The sequence below is a fragment of the Taudactylus pleione genome, unplaced genomic scaffold (assembly GCF_031769625.1).
Source record: "Taudactylus pleione unplaced genomic scaffold, aTauple2 ptg000007l, whole genome shotgun sequence".
NCBI lineage: Eukaryota > Metazoa > Chordata > Amphibia > Anura > Myobatrachidae > Taudactylus > Taudactylus pleione.
The window spans coordinates 4,893,957-4,917,582 of record NW_028284410.1 but is presented as its reverse complement, the minus strand read 5'-3'; the positions used below and the strand labels follow the sequence as shown (position 1 = coordinate 4,917,582).

Below are 23,626 nucleotides of genomic sequence, written 5' to 3'. Positions count from 1 at the left end.
ATTAATGATCCATCACACTCACTGCGAACTTCTGTAGATGTACTGTCATCAGGACTTGTCTTCACTTTATCCACAAGTTGCTGCATTTTAATCTTGAGTTTATCAGACTAGAGAAGATGAACAGAGCAGCAAAATGAGAGGGAATTGAGGTACTAGACTATAAAATCCTATTTTAGGCTGTTCTCACATTCTGTAGGGGCATCTCTCACCACAAAGGGATAAACTACTACAAAACATCTAACAGCACACTTGTTAAATGTTGAAGCACAAATAGTAGATAAAATAGCATTTTACCAGTTTTGTAGTTAGCTTCTTTATTAATGCAGTGACTATACAAATAATATATATCTGTACATATCGAAGCCCTGGTCAATACTGTGACAAAATATTAGGCACCTACATCTGCGCAGGACACAGCAAAGACTCTGGCACTGTGCCATAATTTAAGAGAGCACAGGAAATGTGGTGCCTGCAGCGTTTACGTCGGGTCCATGTTAAAGGGCCCATGTGCACTGCAACCATTATGGATACTTCATTGGTCCAGTGCTTCAGTGACTATGGAGGATGCTTTTACCATTGCTATAAATGATCTCTATGAGAACAGGTATTGTAGTTGCTGTCACATGTATGCTATGCAGCAGATAGACCACAGGTCAAATAACTTTTCCTAGCATATAAGGGCACTAACTCCCAAAATGAAGACTGGCATACATCAGACACATTTCTCCCACAAAATAAAGCTCTACATTTTGTTCTTTTGCCACATACTTTAACAGAAAGAAATTAGGATCTTAAATTACACATTTTCCATGTCCTCCAGGTCCTGTTTAATATTTACATAGAAAGAAGTATGACACCAGTGTACTCCAGGGTATCATTTCATACATTTCAGGGATTATTAATATTTACATAGAAAGAAGTATGACACCAGTGTACTCCAGGGTATCATTTCATACATTTCAGGGATTGTTAATATTTACATAGAAAGAAGTATGACACCAGTGTACTCCAGGGTATCATTTCATACATTTCAGGGATTATTAATATTTACATAGAAAGCAGCATGACACCAGTGTACTCCAGGGTATCATTTCATACATTTCAGGGATTATTAATATTTACATAGAAAGCAGCATGACACCAGTGTACTCCAGGGTATCATTTCATACATTTCAGGGATTATTAATACTTACATAGACAGAAGCATGACACCAGTGTACTCCAGGGTATCATTTCATACATTTCAGGGATTATTAATAGTTACATAGAAAGAAGCATGACACCAGTGTACTCCAGGGTATCATTTCATACATTTCAGGGATTGTTAATATATAATACGCGCTAACATTTATTGCTGACCAATACATCTTGGGATGTTTAGGAACACAAGTTTGGTCCTCAGCTTACAGCAGTATCTGGACTCTGGAGATGGGAGAGAGGACCTCACCTACAAAAGTATTTTACAGTTTACATTAAATACAAAAGTGTAGAACTTTTAGATTAAAGCCTTCCAAAATGTTATGTGGTTGGTAAAGTTTCTTCTTTCCAAGCTGGAAATTCCGACTTTACCTCATGTATCACATGTTATCTTCCATCCCTTAATTCTGGCGTGATACAGCTTTCAAGCTAGGGACATACTCTGAGAAAGCCATCGCTTAGTGAGGTAAAACTTGAGGATGACAGAGAACAAGATTCACAGTTATACTCTGCCCTCGTACACTGCAAGGGTCTTTATGTGCAGTTACAATGCGACTTTAGTAAAAATGACACATCACTAACCATGGCAGAACGTCTAAGTCGAAACAAACGTCTCACATCATATGGTGCAAAAAACACCAGGTGAATGAGGAAACATCTGTATATTGGATAGATCCTTTACCAAAAGTAAGAGCCATTTTAAAAGGTTTCCCGGAGTGAATGGAGGGGATGCAATCAGGAAGCCTGCTGACATACCGACAGCCGGCTTCCTGACTATCATACCCCAGTGAGGGTGAAATGACCGGCGTCTAGATGTAGACGCTGCTCATTTCACCGATGCCGGGAGACCGGCATCCCGATCCAGGGGATGCCGGGCGCCGCAAGCGGACAGCCCCGAGGGGAGGTAGAGAGTTAGGTTTAGGGCTCCCGGGGGGACAGGGTTAGACACCCCCCCGGGAGGTTAGGGTTAGGCTAGGGGGAGGGAGGGTTAGGCACCCCCCGAGGCGAGGGACTTAGGTTTAGGCAGCGGGGAAGGGGGGGGGGGGGGGATTAGGGTTAGGCACTTGGGGGGGAGGTTAGGGTTAGGCACCCCTAAGGGAGGGTTAGGAGGGTAGGTTAGGTTAGTATATACTTACCTGGGGACGATCAGTATTTCCAGCGCTATCGGGCTGCCGCTGCCGGGATCTCTTCATCTGTCTGCCTCACGCTGCCGGGAATCGAACTGCCAGCCATGCGGCAGGCGGTATTACATACAGATTCCGAATTGAGAGAGGGCAGATCTGGCCAGAAAGTAAACTATAACTGCACCTGCAAGAGCTAAAATAAAATAGTGTCCGTATACTGTGTTTGTCTCACGAGCTAGAGAAAGAAGCAGGAAGCATAAGCAGTGACACACACCTGGCCTACTGCAAGTGTAACAACCCTGCATGTAACCTTTGCTTCTGCACATTGGGTCTTAGAACCTCCACACTTACAGAGGGACATCTACTTAGTAAGTGCCGGACAGCTATAATGTCTCTTGTTTTTATCTTTTATATAAGACAAAAGAAAAAAAAAAAAAAAATGACAACTGGAAACTGAAGGTCAGTGCTGCGTGTAACATTTGCTGATCAACAATGTTCTGCTGGCATAGAATAAGAGCAGCACGATAAACAGGCTGAGTCATTTTATGGAACAATAAGCCTATAGAGAACACTCATCAAATGAATAGTCTGTTTTGATACTATGAATGAAGTAACAAATTAAATTCCACACAGGAGAAACTAAATTATAGAAAGGAAAGCCATACGACAAGGGTTTACAGCCATATCCCCTTCAGTTAATTAATGTACCCTGATGTCATCATTTACTACACACACACACACACACATATATATATATATATACACACACACACACACATACACATATATACATATACACACACACACACACACACACACACGTGAACATCTATTGGTAATAGTAACCTGCCCGAAGCGTGGTGAGAGAAGCAAGGGCACAAGTTTCTACTGTTGGTGGCCAGATACTACACTGGGACAAAATAACAGCACTGTAAGGGCATGGAATCAGACTTCCATCCTCGCTCGGTGTCACGTCCAGGTACATTAAACCATACGACAACCTGTGATTTTTTTGTAAAAGGTCTTTGTAACACCTGGAGCTCTCAAATTCATAGGCTGTATGTTGTGACATCTCACTTTCCAGTAAAATGTGATCTTTGTCATTTAAAGATCAGCAAATAATGTATTTAGGTCTCATGTAGCAATAAGATTAATTGACAAAGTAATACTGACCTGGCTCGCCATATCTAGGGACAATAATCGTTTAACAACATCATCAACCCTGGAGGGAAAAAAAATGAAAAATTTATGAAATGGGGTGGCCATAAGTAACGTAGAATTCAGGAGGCAACCATTTATAGCAGAAATCAGAATATTTAAAAGAATCAGGGAAAATGTGCATTATTTTGGCAATCTAAATAAATTATTCTCAAAACTAGCCATCAGCCATACACTAGCTAACTAGTGCCCGAGATTTGTTCAACCCGGCACTGGAAACCCAATTAGGTTTTTAGCAAGGATTCCAACAGGAGTTCAACCACGTTACTCCTCCGCATGAGCTGTGTTCTGTTCAACTTTTTTTGAAAGCAAGAGACTTCCATCATTCACACAAAGTACTGCAAGTTGCTTCTAGCCACCATGCATTGCGCCACAAAGCCAAGAAAGGCCCTTTGCAATGTCAGTAGTGATCGATAGACCTTTTTAATATCCTGTTCCTGAACATTCAGATGACAGAGCCTAAAAAAACAATTACATTTGCTATATATTTCCAAGATCTCCATGTTTATTTGATGCTACCTTGGTACACGGGATAAGGGAACCATGTGCATACATGAAAGCTTATTTTTAGCTCATTTCAGTAGGCACCAAGAACCAAATCACATCCTGTTTCCACTTTTGCCAATACTGGAAATCTCCTACCATGAGGGCAAGTAAAAAGCAGCTTAAATGTATGACAGTAGTTTAACTAAGGTTTTGCATTTGGAAGACCTCCTCTAACACTATTTAGTCAAACTGGTTATTTAACTGCTGTTTATAGAAGCATATTGTCTCCACCAAAAGTTTGTCATTTTTTTGTATATGAATACATTTATTTTTAATTCTGCTGAATAAAACCTAGCTTGCCAACTACATGGACAGCATGATGGTCATTTCATTATATATTTATCCATGTGGCTCAGACACTGCAGGCTCGATAACTCAAATAGCAGAACACTCCCTTTATCATCAGAAATATTGGGCACATCACTGGTGCGCATGTTCAGACGCATATTCACATGGTCAGTGGCCCTCTAAACGCTTTTTCCCTGTGACCAATGCATGAGGAACAGGTGCAGTACCTTAGCAGTCTAAGCTTCTCTATGTTCTATGTCAATCACTGTGTTCTGGCTCAGCTTGTTCAACTGCATTAGTTTGCTTGTGATGAGGACCCACTGCTTGTTAGTCCCTTGCCTAGGACTGGATTCTAATTTTACCCTTGAGCTGCCCGGTTTGGCTTTGGCCTATAACCACCAGACTCTTGATGTCAACAGTCACCTACCAAGGCTACCCTGGAGTAGAACAGGTTACATTATAGATAATTGAGACTAAAAGCTTTTTTAAACTTTGTGCAACAATATAGCATGCAACTACTAAAAAATAAGAGTTATGGTAGACTTACCATTGATAACTCTTTTTCTTCGAAGTCAATAGGGATCCACAGGGATACCATGGGGTAATGTGGTTGGAGAGATCCAGGCACCAAACAGTTACAAGTTTCAGCTCCCAGGATGCCTCGGGTCATCCTCCATATATACCCCGCCCCCAGCCACAGGCCTTCAGTTTTATAAACAAGCCTCAAGGCAGGGGAAGGAAAGAGGAGAAGGAAGAACAATCATACACCAGAAACTCGCTCACACAAAATGAGGGAAATTCTTGACTGAAAAAAATAATACTCAATTAAGTCAGGTGCCTCAGGGTGGTTGCCCTGTGGACTTCGAAGAAAAAGAGTCATCAATGGTCTACCATAACACTTATTTTCTTCTTCAGGAACCATAGGAATCCACAGGGATACCATGGGGATGTCCTAAAGCAGTATCCCCTAAGGGTGGGGGGCGCTCCTGAGCAGAAAGAAGAACTAGTCGCCCAAAGGAAGCATCCTGAGAGGCAAAAGTATCAAAGGCGTAGAACCTAAGAAAAGTGTGGACAGAAGACCACGTGGCTGCCTTGCACAATTGTTCAGCAGAGGCACCACGACTAAATGCCCATGATGGCCCTACAGACATAGTAGAATATGCTGTCACAGTGTTTGGAACAGGGAGATCAGCCTGGGTGTATACCTAAGAGATTGTAATACGTAACCATCGAGCCAGGGTCTGCTTGTTAGCTGGCCATCCTCATTTGAGTAAAAAAAATAATACAAAAAGAGCATCTGATTTTCTAATAGAGTTTGTGCGCGCCACATATATACAGAGAGCACGAACTACATCCAGGGAGGCTTCACCTACAGAGAGGTCTGGAGCCTGAAAAGCTGGAACTACAATTTCTTTGTTTACATGAAAACAGGACACTACCTTAGGAAGGTAACCCTCCCTTGTACGAAGAACAGCTCTATCCTGGTGAAAAATAAAAAATGGGAGCAACAAGAGAGCGCTGCCAAATCAGAGACACTGTGTGCAGAAGAAAGAGTGAAGAGAAAAAAAAAAAGTGTCTTCGCTGTCAACCATTTCTAGTCTTCAGAGTCCAGAAGTTCAAATGGGGAATCTTGTAACCCCTTAAGAAGCAAAGACAGATCCCACGGTGCTACCAGTGGGACAAAAGGAGGCTGAACTCTCAGAACATTTTTTTGACAAACATCTGGTAATGAAGCAATTTTCCTCTGGAACCAGACTGATAATGCAGAAACCTGCACTCTCAAAAGTGGTCAGACGGAGACCAAGGTCAAAACCAGCCTTGAGAAAAGCCAGTACCCGGGAAACACTAAACACCTTAGGATCATGCTTCCTGTGGGAACACCATTGACCAAAAGAATGCCAAACCCTGTACTAGATGCGGGCAGAGGCAGGCTTTCGTGCCCTAAGCATCGTTTGAATTACAGAGTTGGAGAAACCTTTGGCTCTTAACATGGAAGATTCAAGAGCCACAGCGTCAAGGACAGACGAAGTAAGTCCGGATGCCTGCAGGGACCCTGCATTAACAGATCAAGCCATAGAAGAAGAGGATACAAACTGTCTATGGATAGATTCTGTATGTCGGTGAACCAATGACGTCTGGGCCAAGCAGGAGCCACCAGTATTACTGTTCCACCTTCCTGCTTGAATTTTCTGAGAACCCTTGGGATGAGGCAAATCGGAGGAAAGAGATACACCAGCTTGAAGTCCCATCTTACTGCTAGTGCATCCACGAATGTTGTTAAGGGATCTCTGGTCCTGAACCCGTACCTGGGAACCTCGTGGTTGTGACGTGATGCCATAAGGTCTATGTCTGGTAGAGCCAATTTGTTCATCAGGAGTTGAAACACTCCCGGATGGAGAGACCACTCCCCAGCATTTGTGTTCTGACAACTTACGAAGTCCGCTTCCCAATTGAGGATTCCTGGGATAAATATTGCAGAGATCGCCAGAAGATGACGTTCTGCCCAAATCAGAATGTTTATCACTTCCTTCATAGCCGCATGACTTTACGTGCCTCCCTGATGATTGAGATAGGCCAGTGTAGTCGCATTGTCGGACTGGATCTTGACCAGCTTGTCTTGGAGCAGGTCCTGTGCCATGATAAGTTCTTTGTATACTGCGCTCAGTTCCAGAATGTTTATTGGCAGATGACTTTCCCGATTTGTCCATTTTCCCTGAAAGGTGTGATGACATGCCACTGCCCCCATCCGCGAAGGCTAGGGTCCGTGGTGAGAAGCACCCAATTTGGAATCCAGAATGGGCGCCCTTTGTCCAGATGATCCTTCTTCAGCCACCACAGGAGTGAGACGAACCTTTGTAGTGAGAAGGATCCTCCGGGACCTTATTACCTGATACTGTCCATTCCAATCAATCTTTGCAGATGCCTGGAATGAAACTGAGCAAACTCCACCATGTCGAAGGTGGATACCATTGATCCCAGGACCTGCATTGCTGATAAAATGGATACCCTTCGCTTGCATAGTAGTTTGCGTACTCGCAATGATAGGGCCGCAATCTTGTCCTCTGGTAGAAACACCCTTTGTATCTGAGAATCCAGAAGTGCTCCCAGATGTATCATCTGGTGTGTTGGAGAAAGTGGATTTCTTCCAATTGATGACCCAGCCGTGCTTTTGATCAGGCTATGGTCAGTTGAAGATGGCGTTTTAAAACAACTGGGAGTTTGTGCCAATATCAGAAGATCGTCCAGATATGGTAGCATTCTGATTCAGGACTGCCATTATCTTGGTGAATACCCGGGGGGCCGTAGATAGGCCATAGGGCAGTGCCTGAAATTAGTAATGCTGTTGTAGGACAGCAGACCGTAGAAATTGTTGATGGGATGGCATAATAGGAACAAGCAGAAACGCATCCTGAATGTCCAGGGAAACCATAAAATACCCATGCTCCATTGCCAAGATAATTGACCGGAGAGTTTCTGTACGGAACTTGGATAAACCTGTTGAGGATTTTTAGATTTAGAATAGGGCGATGAGACCCATTCGGTTTCTGAACCAAAAATAGAAGAACCTCTTCCTTGTTGCCACACAGGAACTGGGATTATTACCCCTGACTGCAGTGAAGGGCCTAGGCCCCGACCGCACCTGATGGAGGATCCGTGCAAAAAAAACTAAAAAAAAATAAAAACTTCTGGGGTGGATGCCTCCGGAAACCAACAGCATGTCTCTAAGAGACCACTTCTCAGACCCAGCCATCTGTTAATGTTTGATGCCAGCATCCGCAAACTGAAGAAGTCAATCTGCCACCCTGGGATCCCCCAGGAGAAGGACTGCCCCATCAGACCGAGGGGTTTTATCGTCCGGCCTCAGAAGCTGGACCAGACCTCTTAGTCTGTTGCCTGGATGTCCTGCGAAAATTAGACGGCTTGGAGGAAGATTGTCCTTTGCTCGTCCCTGAGGACGAAAGGACCTGAAAGAAAAAAGAAAACTGCCTTGATTTTATTGTACCAACAGATGGAAGACCTGCAGACTTTGAAGCCACCAGAGTAGCTATTATCTTATCTAACTCTGCTCCATAAAGTATATTTCCATAGAAATGTAAGGTTTCCAGAGCCTTCTTTGATGCTGTATCAGTTTTCCAGGATCTTTACCAAAGGACCTTCCATGCCACTACTGAAGCTACTGATGCTTTAGAAGTTAAATTTCCAGCATCTACTGCAGCTCCTCCCAAAGAGGAGACCGCTTCCTGTATGTGGGAGATATACATCATCTGTTCTCTGGTGGCATCTGGTAGAGAGTCTTCCATTCTGGGAGAGCCTGCCCATTCTTCAACAGCTTTGGCTACCCAGGCTCCAACCATAGCTGGATGAGGAACAGCTCCCGATGAAGAAAATATTGTCTTAAAACAGGATTCAATTTTCCTATCTGTAGAATCCTTAAGAGAAGATGCTGACAGAATAAGCAACGTAGCATTTCTGACTAAGTGCATCACATGAGCATCCACAGTAGGAAGTACCTACCACTTAGTACATTCAGAAGCTGGGAAAGTATACAAAGTTAATCTTTTATTCACATAAAACAGGTTATCCGAGTTACCAAATACTTCCATAAGATCAGTGAGCTGCTCGGATTTAGAAAACTCTTAGCCACCCTCTGGAGCCTTCTTACTAGGGGATGGTTCATCATCCTGAATATCTAGGATTGATTTAACTGCCCTCACCAAAGAAGGAACATCCACTGTGTACGGATGGTCCTCTTCTCCCAAGCTAGACCCTGTAGAAGAACCCTGCGCATCATCCGATTCCCCTAATGATGCGTCTGAATCCATATGCTGAACAGACTGAAACAGATAATTTTCGCTTGGGCACTTTAGTAACTACCGGTCTGCTTGCAACAGCTGACTGAGCCATACTCTGACATTAGTGGGTATAAGCATCCATCCAGGAAGGATGTATAGGAGGTGCAAACATAGCATGCTGTGGATACCCCATAAAAAGGTGGCAGTATTGGAGTAGCTGTACGATCCACAAACTGCTTCATAATCTGAGACAAGGAGGACATCCAAGATGGCTCTTGTTCAGGGATTGGTATACTGGACTGGTGAGGTGGTTCTTTATAACAGACAGCACACAAACCATTCTTTATATCAGGGATGGGGAACCTCAGGCCCGGGGGCCATATAAGACCCCCAGAATCATTTTGTCTGGCCCTCAGAGCTTTGTTTTGCTAGCCTGATCTGGCTAGCAGGGTGCCCTTCAGCCAGAATCTATGCAGCAGTGCCATCTGGAGCCTCCTTATCACACTTCAGACGGTCAAACCGCTGCCCTTTACAGCAATACCCAGAGTATCCTCAGGATGCTCCGGCTATTGCTGTAATCACCGGTGATTGTGGACCCGCCCTATGTGACATCACATGGAGGGGGCGTGGCCTGCACCGGCCCACAAGTTATATATATATCCCTAAGCAGGGTTCCCCACCCCTGCTTTATAATGTCCTAAGAGGACAAGTCTGGAAAAAGAGGCTTTACATGAAACCAGCACAGGGGTCTCCCCCCTCCTGCTTACCTTTACTTTTTGACATATCAATTATAATGGTAACAATGCAATGTAATGTAACAACCTTCACAAACAACAAATAAATGTGAAGTATAAAGGAAAACCCCACACACCTGCAACAGAGGGATGAGGAGAAAAACAGTGATAGTTATAACTGACAGTCAGAAATAAAAGACTGTATTAACACAGCAGCTAGCAAACAGTCACATACAATGCATATGCAAATTAATTTGCACGGGGCTCTGAATCAACTACTCAAAAGCACAATGCTTGGTAGGATATAGAGCACTATGTACCTGGCCCTTTTGGTCTAGGTATACAGGGAGACTGACCCAAAACCTCCTGAGACCAACAGCTGTATCAGTGCACCAAAAGTGGACTGTGAGCGTCTCATATACACGAGGTGGGTAGGTGCAGCGACCAAGACGCACAAAAACCTTTGAAGGGACTGCATCTGGGTCGGGGGGGGAGCGCCTACCTCCCCTAAGCTGTATCAACTGGCCGGGTACTCTGGCCTCGTGGCAGTAGAAGAGTCTGCTGCTGATCCCCGGCGTCAGACAACAAGGCACCGGTTGTCTAGTGAGGACGCGGACGCTCCGAGCCCTGACTGAATCCGATGCGTCTCCTACGCTGGAAGCAAGGACTGCCGCGCGTGATTCCCTGTAAGCAAGGAATCGCCTTACCTGACATCTCTGTGCTTTCGGTTGCAGTCCGGGTCCCATAATCACTGCTAGCGAGCTCAGCCGTGTTGCGGCCCGGCGGAGGTAGATGCAGTGGAGTCTTAATTCAGACGCTCAGTACTGCCAACCCAAAAATATGGAAAATAAAACATAAAATAAAAGCTTAGGACTGCCTGAGCAGTCCTGTTACAAAGGTGCGTCTGAATCCTGCCGCACCAAACAACTTAAGGCCTGTGGTTGGGGGCGGGGTATATATGAAGGAGGACCTGAGGCATCCTGGGAGCTGAAAGCTTTAACTGTTTGATGCCTGGATCTCTCCAACCACATTACCCCATGGTATCCATGTGGATCCCTATTAGGGATGTGCAGGCTCGGATAGGTTCGAGTTTGCACGTGGAGTTCGGATTTTTCCCTCCAAAAAAACGGAACTCAGAACGAGGCAAAACGTCATCTTGCATGGACGAACATCATCATTCCTGGACAAAAGACCAGGAATGATGATGTTCGTCCATGTAAGATGACGTTTTGCCTCGTTCTGAGTTCCGTTTTTTTGGAGGGAAAAATCCGAACTCCACGTGCAAACTCGAACCTATCCGAGCCTGCACATCCCTAATCCCTATGGACCCTGAAGAAGAAAGGATCATTATCAATACAAACAATGATGTAAAAATGTGGATGATCATTTACTGTAGATTATATTGGGGTCATTACTGTTACAATTTGTTATACAAACTAACACCCATCAGGTGGAATGTAGTCAAAATCCCATCTGAATGAAACCTGGTGGACATAATCCGGACACCAACAAAAAAAAACAGACACATGAAAATCCCAGCAAGTACATAATACAGACATCAAAATCCCAGCAAGGACAAAATCCTGACATTCAAAATCCCGACCATGTATTTACACTCCATATGGGTGGCAATTGTGCCACAAAAGAAAAACCTCATAAACCTATATCCACAGTAATTAACCCTATCAGCTAAAAAGTCTCACACCTAGTGTTTAATGATAAGAGGTATTTCCATGCTGAGACTTGTAGTATGGGTGGCAATTGTGCAATAAAAGAAATACAAATACCTACAGATGTGTCCTCATAAACCCATATTCTCAGTAACTGATGCCATCAAGTCACACAACCACAGTAATTGATGTCATCTGCTATAATATGGTTTTATGAAATAAAAATACCTACAGATGATATCGATGTAGGAGTTGTATTTCTTTTGTTGCACAATTGACACCAATATTGAGTGTAAATACATTTTGAATGTAGGGATTTTGTATTTGCCTGGATTTTGAATGTGTCGGCATAGTGACCTGTCAGTATTTTGATTTTTGGGCCTGATTCAGACCTGGACGCTATGCTGCGCTCTCTCGGATTGAGCGATTTGGATGTGCGAACGCAGGCGTGCCCGACTGTCAGAACGGCATTTAATGGGTGTGCATAATTAGCAAAGTAGCGTCATTACACACGTGACTAGGTTGTATTTTAGCCTGAACTGCTCGCAATTTTGTGGTGGGAAAAGACTACCACAAGCACTGCGAGCAGCTCCGAAGGCTCTAGATTTTACTTCTACTTAGTGGGCGGCTTTACGCGACAGTGCGAGAGCATGATTTAAATAGCCAGACCCTTTTAGCCAGCAAGTGGAAGCAAATAGCGTACGGGTCTGAATCAGGCCCTTTGTCCATTCCTATCTTATGTCCCTGTCGGTATTTGGTCCGTGTCGGTATTATGGTTGCAGGGATTTAGACCTGGTTGGGGTTTTGGTGTCGGTAATTTGACTGCCGGGATTTTGACAGTCGGAATATCATACCAAACCCCATCAGGTTGTCTTACCGTTCTACACTCTGTACCCCAACATATTGCTTTTTAAGCATTGTAGGTGACAAGTCATCCAATTGGCTTGGGGCTCCTAATAGAAGACAAAGAAAATATCTGAATCAAGAAATGTGACATCATGCATTCACCAGGTTATATGCAGCTTTCACTTTATATATTAAAACACAGACCGTTTCCAGATCACATCAAACCTCAAATATATGATTTGTCATCATGAATTTAGCAAGCTCCACTAGTGCCCATTTCCATTATAATACACAAACCCCCTCCATCCGCCATTATATTTCCAGTCTGATCGTATTCTTCTCTGTATACAGCTTCTGTAGCATAGATTGCATATAAACACATTCGTGGTATAATCCCTAATTATTTACCATAGTAATCCAATATATTATTTCTACAAATACACTTTATAGAAACAAACCATTTTAAGATAGAAAATTTGTCTAAAACCAAGTTTTGTTTTTCTTATCCGACTTGAATGGTACAGACTTCATAGAGTTCCTTTGTAGGTCATAAATCATGAAATACAACCAGAATCTATTAGTTCTTAGTCCCTGGATTGTAATTAAATTAATTGAACTATTGTGCCTCAAAGGCAAAATTACCTTATACAAAAGAGCTACTAACTCAAATATATATGTAAAAGTCCTGATATCTTGACAGAATGTGACACACAATGATAGAAGTAGTGTTTGGCATTTTAACTGCAATGGGTACTGTATGCAGCTGGCTGAAAGCGATTGTTCAAATGTAAGTCAGTTTCTGTAAATGGGGACTAGAAATGGCTGACTGTAGTGTCCTACAATATTACTAACACAAACTCTAATGCATCTAGAAATACAACTCCTACATCGATAAAAGATCATTCAAAAATCTTATTTTATGAAAAGTACCTCTGGCTTTTTTTAAGGGTATTATGTAGTACACAGGTTCTCAAACTCGGTCCTCAGGACCCCAAACAGTGCATGTTTTCCAGGTCTCCTCACATAATCACAAGTGCAATAATTAGTTCCATCTGTGAACCTTTTAAAATGTGTCAGTTAGCAGTGGCGTAACTACTGCCCCCGCAGCCCCCGCGGTGGCTTGGGGGCGTGTAGGCTTGTGGGTCGAGGTGGCTGCAGAATCCATACGGACTAGCCGTCCGCATGAAATCTGCAGAAAACAGCCCTCCCAATATGGCCGCCGCCTAGGAGGAGACATATGCTAGAGATCCTACTGGACCTCTAGCATCTGTTAGTCACCCAGGCAGGGTGGTAGTGTGGACGGCACATAAATGCCATCCGCACTACACTACTAGCAACAAACACACAGCCGCCGGCAGCTGTGTGTTTGTTTTAGCAGCCGATGAGAGTCTGTCAGACTCATCGGCTGCTGCGCCCACTGAGGGAGCCGGGCTTAGGGCTCCTGCAGTGAGTGATGGGAGGGACCCATCATGCAGAGCGGGCTGGCCCGGGAGGACGCTGCACGGAGGAGCATGCCAGGTAAGCGGAGTTTTCATTTCTTTGTGTTTGTGTCTCTGGACGGGCGAGGTGCACTGCTTTGGAGACAGACTACTACTAAGGGCAGTGGGGGGGGACACTACTACTACTAAGGGCAGTGCTGGGGGGGGGAGGGACTACTACTAAGGGCACTGCTGGGGGGGAGGGGGGGACTACTGCTAAGGGCACTGCTGGGGGGGAGGGGGGGGACTACTGCTAAGGGCACTGCTGGGGGGGAGGGGGGGGACTACTGCTAAGGGCACTGCTGGGGGTACTACTAGGAGCACTGCGCACTGGTGGGACCACTACTGGGAGACACTGCATAGAGGGGGACTACTACTAGGGGCTCTGCTGGGGGGACTGCTACTGGGGGCACTGCTGGGGGGGGGTCTACTACCGGGGGGCATTGTTAGGGGGGGGGACGGGACTACAACTTGGGGCACTGCTGGACTACTACTGGGGGCACTGCTGGGAGGACTACTACTGGGTGCAATCCTGGGGGGGCTGCTGAGGGCACCGGCAGGGGGGGGGGGGTAGACTGCTACAGGGGGCATTGCTGGGGGCGTTGCTGTGGGGGGAATACTACTGGAGGAATTTCTGGGGGGGGGGGGGGGGGACTATTACTGGAGTCATTGCTGGGGGGGGTGGGACCACTACTGGGGGCACTGCACTGGTGGGACCACTACTGGGGGCACTGCACTGGTGGGACCACTACTGGGGCTGGGGGCACTGCACAGGTGGGACCACTACTGGGGGCACTGCATAGGTGGGATTACTGCTGGGGGCACTGCATAGGTGTGGTTTACTGGTGGGGGACTACTACTGGGGGCATTGCTGGGGGGGGGGGGTTACTACTACTGGGGGCATTATGTAAGGGGAACTGCATAGAGGGACCACTACCTGGGGCACTGTATAAGAGCCCTGACAACGAGCAGGTCATTTAAAAGCAATCAGAAGCCTTACTGTGGGGCATAAAATGGTGTCAGGGGGCAAATATATAAGTGGCACTTTGGTAATAGGCATTACAGTGTGTGGCATAATGTTTAATGGGCATTATGGTTTGTGGAATAATGTGTAAGGGGCATTACGGTGTGCGGCATAATGTGTAATGGGCATTACTACAAATACGAAAAATACTGTAAACTGTCTAGGGGGGATGGGGGCACATTCTAAACTTTTGCACTGGGAGCCAAATTGCGTATAAATGGCCCTGTAATGATTTTACCAAAATGCCATGGGGAGGGCGTCAGAAACATTTTTGGCAGGGGGGAGCCAAATTTATAGTTACGCCACTGTCAGTGAGTATTGAATACACCTGTGCAGCTGCTGGGTGACATGAAAAACGTGACCTGTGTGGGGTCCTGAGGACAGAGATTGAGAATCACTGATGTAGTATAAAGAAAAACTACTAATAAAAAAAAAAAAAGAAGGAGGAGTATATTCCAGATACAGATCCAGACAACTGAATTTGTTTAGGGAAAAACTATGACTATTTTCCGCAGGGACTGGGTGCAGGCCTCCCTACAAAAGGAAAGTCACACCCAACATCTGTTTGGTACCTGAGAAAGCTTCATTGCTATCCATTCTGGACCAGCCAAACAAGGCTTCTGGAGCTGCTTCTGTACCACTACGTCTATGCGTGGTTTATCCTCCACTCCTCTCCTAGTTGCCCTGCCGTGCCTCATCTGCTATTACTGATCATTTTGACTTTCTTCTTGTCTTACCAAGATGATTTAGTTATGTGCAATTCTTGAAACAAATTAAAAAATCTAATAGCCATCAAATATTCCAGTGCACTACTCTATCCATACCAAAAGGATGAGCACATTTCCTTAAGTGGAGTATAAAAAAAAAAAAAAAAGTTACTATTAATGAAACAGGCAAATCCCAAAAAAGAAGTAATGCAGTAGTGAAAGGTTACACGCAAGCTCGAAACCATAGCAGACACACCATGGGTACATTTACAAAAGTGTATTTGCTGTAAAGTGTTCTAATTTGTTTTATTTTTGTACCATATTTTTCAACTGTGAGCTGTATTCAATTTGAGTGGACCCGCAATACTTTTCCGCCTCCCAGACTTATCGAGGGTTTTGTAGGCGTAAAAGTATTGTGCGCATGTCCGCGTATCGCCGTATTCAATTTGAAAGTACGTGAAAACGGGACCCGACAAAACTTAAACAAGCGGAAAGTCCTGTCAGATTTGAAGAAATCAGCCTGACACCCCCCAAAAGATGCTCTGACATGGGGGCTAGGTATGGTACCCTCCGATTTGGCTTGCTGAAGGTATTTGGTGTTTTTAAACGGGCTCAATAGCTGCTAAATAGCGTTTCTGTATAAGTGGTGAAGAATAGTATTCAGGAGGTTTTTTTTGCAGAAAATAACTTATCCCTGTAAATTTGGGGTACTTGAAAATGGGGGTCAGCATATTTAAGAGTTGCTAAAGTTAAGTTTTAAAAAAATCGTGAAAAATCCACCTTCCGCAAGCCCCTGCAATGAAAAAAAACACCGGGGGCATACTTGGGGACCCCCTCAGAGTCAAGTTTGCTAGTTCTTAACTTTGTCCCTCAACATTTTTTTTTTCCGCCCCCAAATTCAAAGTGATTTTTTGGGGTGATCTGTGTAAATTAAAAAAAAAAAAAAAACACTGATCACCTTTGGGGGACTGTCTGAAGACTGCACGGGGGTTCCCGCAACGTAGCACCCCAAAATCCCAATTCTGCACTTTTTTCCGCCTGCTATTCATAGGCAAAACTTTTCCGCCTATTACATTGCATTGACTGTCCGCCTAGGCAAAAGTCTTCCAAATTGAATACGGAGGAAAGTCAAAACAGGCGAAAATGACATCATCGGCGAAAAATTTCTGCCAAAAAACACACGAAAACTGCTTTTCGCCTCAAATTGAATCCGGGCCTGTAACGGAAAGAAGCTTCTATTCCCAAACCAAAGACCTGAAACAAGTGATGGAATTCGGATGTTACAGGAGTGCAACATCAACTGTTACATTTACTGTATGCTGCATACACAAAAGTGATGCAGCCTTAAGAAACTAGTGTTTTTCTAGTCACTGCCCCTGAAGGTAATTATGTACTTGTAAACACACTACATTTCTTTTACTAATTTTGAGACTATTGAAATTACATTTAATTTAGTTACATTTAGTTATACTTTTCATTTAATGAGTCTTTAACAAATGTACTTTAGTATGCAGAAACTTTATTCTTTTAGCATTACAATACTGACCATCTTTCATCACTGCGTATGTTCTTGCAACATGAATAAGACTTGAGCCTGAAAACAAATACAACATAAGATACAGTTTATTTAATTACTTTGCTATAACATGTAATAATAATAATAATTACTTTTGTCCTATTGGGTAAAGGTGTGTACACACTAGACGATTTTTAAAAGATACTGCCGATGACGACACATCGTTACGACAATTTTGTTTAATCGTCTAGTGCATACACACTATATCGTAAACGATGCGAGCTTCTGCGGGTCGTTAACGATATCCCCAGTCGTCTGTGTTTGCAGTACAATCTGGGGATATCGTTAGCAATATCCTAGAAAGGGAAAGCCTTGATAAATAAGTTTTACACAGTGAAACACGTGTGTTAGCTTTTCAGCTGGTCCACTAAATGCTCTAATGAATTATGCCTATAGTTGCCTGCAACTAGCTTAATATTGAAACTATGTAATATATAGTGTGGTGGTCTGAGCTGCAAGAGAGAGAGCTTACAGAGACATTAATGGCTCATACACGCGGGTCGATCAGACAACGATCGGATATTGTTGTCTGATCGACCAGCATGTTATTGTTATTGAATATCCAGCATCCCCCAAACAACTTAACGATCGCGGGTCACTATAGTAAACAGGCTAACCTGGTCGATATCGACCAGGTTGGCCTGCATGCATGTGCGATCCGTGCCCACACATCGACCATCGTTTAGTCGTTGAAAGGGGTTATATTCCGATATAAACTATATCATTATTTATATATCGACCAGAATATCTGGCTGTGTGTACGCACCATAACAGATAATAGCAATCTTATTATCAGGCAGCTGCGTGGCAGGTGGTCTGAGCTACATGTTGAACAGCCATTGAGTGCTATTATTAGTGGAGGATAACACTATACTACGGTAGTATAAGGGCTACTACTATTTGCTGCATGCTGAATATCATACAAAAGTAATACCCACATGGTCACTAATAACGAAGTGAAATAACGTGGTAGCACCATGACAATACATATGGGGATTTTTTAATCCTGAACAAACTTTGCAGTTTTAATTACAATAAAGTGTATTTCTTGGAGATTACATCTTATACCTACCTAATTGGCATAATTTATATTTTTAAAAGACATGTTGTTATTCTAATCTTGAATAAACACTGCAGTGTTAACTATAATAAGTGTTTAAAAAGTCACATTGTGGCTTACCCAAGGCTTATAAAACCTATGCGAATCATCCCTAATACCATATTGGGCAGTGCAAACCTCGGACTGCCAGCAGCAGTAATAGAAGGAACATTGTTACAACCTGCCAATAGTAGCCATTCTATGAGCGGTGCATTTCATAAAGGGATATGAATATAATGCAGAACACAGTAGGATTAGTGTTATTGAGTGAGTTCTTGAATAGCTCTAACCAATTGCAAATACTAATTTATTTTACATGAGTTAAAAACTTGTATTGTACTGAGTTGCCAATAAATCAGATAATCAGTAAACCTGACACTACCATACATTGAACAATATTCTCATGAAAATATATATCTGAAGATTTTTATATTTTCTATGACCCATATATCTAGCTACACACTCACATAGATCGCAGTTTACACACCAATGCTAGGCGTTGAATACAGACTGTCTTGATTCATTCCACCCTGCTTAATGTGGTGTGGATGGATAGAGAGAACATTATATATATATATATATATATATATATATATATATATATATATATATATATATATATATATACACACACACACAAATATATCAGATTTTATTTGTGGTCTACAGATCCACATCATCTAGTTGCTGTGCAGTGTTCAATATTATATTACAAGAGAATGAGTAGTGGACCTTGCTTTTTAACTATCTTTTTACATTTTGCAACTTTTTGCAAAGTTTACATATACGTGAGTTAGTAAGAAGTTATTACTTCTATATTCCACTGTATGTACCCCACAGAATGGGACAATTTTATACCAATAGGAATAAAAGTTATGTTTTAATATATGAAATTCTTCCTGTGTACACCCACTGACTACAAATCCTAGCTCTTCTCTCTTTTACTTTAGAGATATCGTTAGCGATGCCATGCTGCCGAATGCAGCATGGCCCCGCACCCCCTCCCGCACTGTCATTGCCAGCATTGGCAAGTGTGTATGCACTTACTGATGCCGGCACCCCCGCCGCTGCCGATATCGCTGGCTACATACATCGTCTAGTGTGTACGTTCCTTTAGAACCACCCATGGCAAACAAAATCAATACATTAGTTGGTCACATTTGGAAATACAGTGCTGAGGGCTATATTTATCAAGCATTGCATATTTCACCCATTAAAGATCATCTCTTATTGCTGTTATTTGAAGCGTTGAGAATTTATGAAGGAACTACTGCAGGTATAGTGTCTTGATAAGATACTGTCCCAGCGAGAGCATACAGTAGTGAAAGCTTTTGCTATCACTATACTTCTGTATCTTGCTCCAGCCATAGCACTGCGTGTGTGTGACCTACACACAGAAACATTGGGGAAAAGAGGGAGGGGAAGGAATCCTGCCATACATGGATCACCTCTCTGGTTGGGCCTTCTTCTCCATAGGGTAAGATAGCGTTAGATATCAGCTACAAGCCCACAGAAGCTGGGTTTTTTTTTGCAGAGTTTGTGGCTTATGGGGCTTTTTTATTATCGGGTTTTAGACCTGATAATTATAATTTCTTATTGTGCGCCCAGATGTATTAAAAAACACAGGCAGGGACAGGGGTTCCAAAAGGGGTCCGGCCCTGCAATGTGTAACAGTAAAGTGATTTCTAATGTAGTCACTTTACTTTCTGTATTGGGGGGGTGGCTGCGCTACTGCTCATGCATGGTCAGCTGACGGTCATTTTGGGGGGGATTTCCTGCAAAATTACTTTATTGAATACGCCCAACTGACAGTACTTCAGCTAACATTAATGGCAACGCCTAACACAATAAGCAAACAACTCAGCATCTTATACTATCTGTGTGTAAATGTGCAGCAGCCCTATATGACATCTCTACCATAGAGATGGCAGCAGCCAGGGCCGGATTAACAATGGGGCGGGTGGAGCTACAGCTCCAGGCCTCCCCATGAAAATAGGCCCTCAGCATCCTCTGTAGAGCAGGCAGTATGACAGGCAATTTTTTTTCTTCCTGTCACTACTCCGATCATTAGCCTCCTGGAGTCCTGGCTACCCTACCCTGGAGTCCCCGGCCACCTGAAACCTCGCCTACCCTCGGGCCCACTGAAGCTCCGCCCCCGGATCGGCCGAAGCTCCGCCCCCGGACCGGCCGAAGCTCCGCCCCCGGACCGGCCGAAGCTCCGCCCCCCAGGTCATCAATGGAGCAAAGCATAGTGTTGTTACTCGGTGCAGACGGGACCCTGCAGTGACACATCTATGGCAGCCAGGCAATGAATGGGATAGGGAGGAGTCGTCGAGCATTGAGAAGTGCAGGAGGGATAGGAGCAGACGAACTGGCTTGTAAGAAGAGTTCCAGGGACCCTCTGTAGGAGAGTGTGTGCATGAAGTGGAAACCCAAGAGAAGAGGTGAGCAGAAACAGTGCCTGCTAGTTTGCCCAGTGCTGGGGGTGCAGGGAGAAGTGGGACCTGCACTGGGGAAGAATCAAGTGAGTCCCTTTTATCTATATAAAAAAAATAAAATACAGGTACTGCCCATTTAAGCCTCATTAATGCCTTGTGAGTGTGATGCTGGTACACACTATGCCATATGCCGTTCGTGCAGACAGCAAATAACATATAGCAAAGTGCATTTGCGGGTCTGTACAGACGATATGTCTGTGAACGACGTTGTTCACAGACATATCAGGTCGGCCCTGCAACACAGACAATGCCGATATATCCTGCATATATATTGGTATCTCTGCCTGTGTGTACAGGTGACCCACTGACAACCCACGCACTAGCCGTAGGAACCACCCATACTGACATCACAACAGTGGCGGATCGGGCGGGGGGGTGTGGGGGTGAGAAGTGCGAACGCCCCTCGTAACAAACAGCCTCAACCCCACCCACCTGCTGATCCTGCAGGCAGCAGTGCAGCTCCAGGCAGGGCAGACGGAGACGGCCGGGGTGAGCTGTGGAGGCACCCGTGGTTGCCACTTCAAGCCCTTCCTCCCACATCACTGAGTGATCCACCTGCCTCTCTGTCTAACAGCCTGCCACTGAGGCTGCTCAGAGGAGGAGAGGACTAAGGGGGCAGGCACAGGCATCAGCTGCGGCCCACACACAGTCTGCTCTGACTCACTGTCCCAAGATTGAGCTTCAATGTGGCGCTTTCTTGAGTGGAGGAAGGCGGAGGCTGCGCTGTGGCAGTGAATGCATTGCAGTACATTCAAGGAACCATTCAGGGATTCCTGGCACTGACTGCTTAGTGCCAGGAGAGGACTGCTCAGAGGAGAGGACTGTCACTGCTCCCCCTGAGTCTGCACTAGCCACAAATGCCAAGCAGCTACATTAAGGATGCCACAGCAGCCCACCACAAGCTCACAGAATCAGGCTGACAGTAAGTGTGATGGATATTGATCGAAATTTTTTATGGGTTTTTTCTCATGTGGTAGCGAATATGTTTGTTGTTTTTTTTTTCATGCTGGGGCCTATGTGTTTTTTTCTTTCTTTTATGCAAAGCCCTTATGTTTGGTATTTTCATGTGGGGGGCCTTCTTACTGCAGCCATGCACACAGCATACATGTCACATAATAACAAAGGAGCAGAGTGTAAAATTGAAAATGAAAGGGGAAAAAAAGGAAAGAAGAAGCAAAAAGATAAATAGATGGAGACAGGAATGGATACACAAAGCGATGACGTAAGGTTATTGCCTGAAAATGGGAGGAACCCCCCCTAAAAGAAAAGTCTAGATCCGCCCCTACATCACAACTGGGCGGGCAAATTTAAATGCCCGCCAAGTTGTGTTGTTTTTTCAGACATCGAGCGGCCCTTTGGTAAGTATGTATCACTTACCAAATTGGCCACTTGGTCAGCCGGCTGCCGTTCAGCCACTCAGTTGCTTTAGTGGATACCTAGCTTAAGGCATCATATTTCATGTGGATGTGCCCTAGAGTTAGCCATAAATATACCCACACCCCCTTGCATGGTGGTCATGCCCACTTTAGTGGTGTGACGTGGAAACCCCCCCTTTAGAGATCCTGCATTTGCCCCTGTATACGTATATAGAACTGCCAGCAGCTTGTTGTATGATTTATCCCAATGGAGGAGCCATGGTGTGTAGCTGTGTATTAGCAGTCACTTGGATGCTTGGTGTATTATTTGGCGGTCACTGTAATGCTGTCTGTATTATATGGCGGTCACTATGATGCTTTCTGTATTATATAACAGTCACTACAATGCTCTCTGTATTATATGGCGGACACTGAGATGCTTTCTGTATTACAGATATGTCCACATTCATCTAGCCTCTTTGAGCGTTAAACAGCACTTGATAGTGCCGAGCATCTTTTGCATGCAACTTTTTTCCCTTTAAAATGCATCTTAGTCACAAAGCAATGCAAATAGGATGCACAAACAGCTTATGCTGATTAAAATGATATGCTGCATGCCTATATTCTATGTGAGACTGCGGGTGCATCTGCATGCAAAATGTAGACTACTATAAGATTCACGTTCTGTAGCTTGGTAAATCCGACAGTGCTGGTCACACCCCTTGCAGCAGCACACAATAGGCCCTTCATAAATTTCAGCTCCAGGCCCTTGTCAACATTAATCTGGCACTGGCAGCAGCACAGCAACGTGTAGCTCTGTCACACCTCCCAGTAGTCCGGAATAAAAAGTAATTATATATATTTAGTGACAGAGCTCAGCGCATCCCCGGCATCTGCCTCCCATACATGTAGCCGCATTCTGTGGCTCCTGTTCTTTCTCTCTGAGCGTCACATGTGACCCCATGTAACATACTATACGGCTTGTCATGGACAGCTGCCGCACATACCTGCAGCTGCCGCCCTCTTCTCTCCCAGACATGGCTGACTCGTTGCTATCGGTCTTCCCGCTGCTGATACCAACCTGGGGGCTGTCCGGAGACCCCCGCACACAGCTATCCGCAGCCCAAACATCCCGAGTCGGTCACCGTAAAGAATCAGTAGGGCGCAGACATATTGAACAGGCTGAAATAATCGACCGCAGAGTCAGTAGATGCGCAGGCGGCCGCCAGAGGGTAGTGTTGAGATGAGCAATAACAGCAACTTTACGTGCATGGTGACAATTGAGGGCCTTTATGAGAATTGGTCCACAGAGTAAGCCAAATAGATGCTGTGATCACTCACACGCAGATTTTGTTTATATTCTTTATATTACAACTTAAATCTTATATTTTTTGCACAGTTACACATACAGGCAAAGGTGTAACTTTTATATTAGTAAGGAAGTAACACTACTGAGCAGACCTTCCAACATGA

General features: G+C 44.3%; 1 protein-coding gene across 1 annotated transcript in view; it reads right to left on the bottom strand.

The window, feature by feature from the left end:
* Positions 1–23,399, bottom strand: part of MRPS15 (mitochondrial ribosomal protein S15) — a 41,877-nt gene extending 18,478 nt beyond the window's left edge. The window contains exons 1-5 of the mRNA XM_088461324.1: positions 23,161–23,399; positions 17,172–17,219; positions 12,448–12,523; positions 3,495–3,543; positions 23–107 (exon numbers count right to left, since the gene is read on the bottom strand). Of these exons, the coding sequence (XP_088317450.1) occupies positions 23–107; positions 3,495–3,543; positions 12,448–12,523; positions 17,172–17,219; positions 23,161–23,284 (382 nt within the window). The 5' untranslated portion in view covers positions 23,285–23,399. The remainder of the gene's footprint in view (positions 1–22; positions 108–3,494; positions 3,544–12,447; positions 12,524–17,171; positions 17,220–23,160) is intronic.
* Positions 23,400–23,626: the final 227 nt, after the last annotated feature.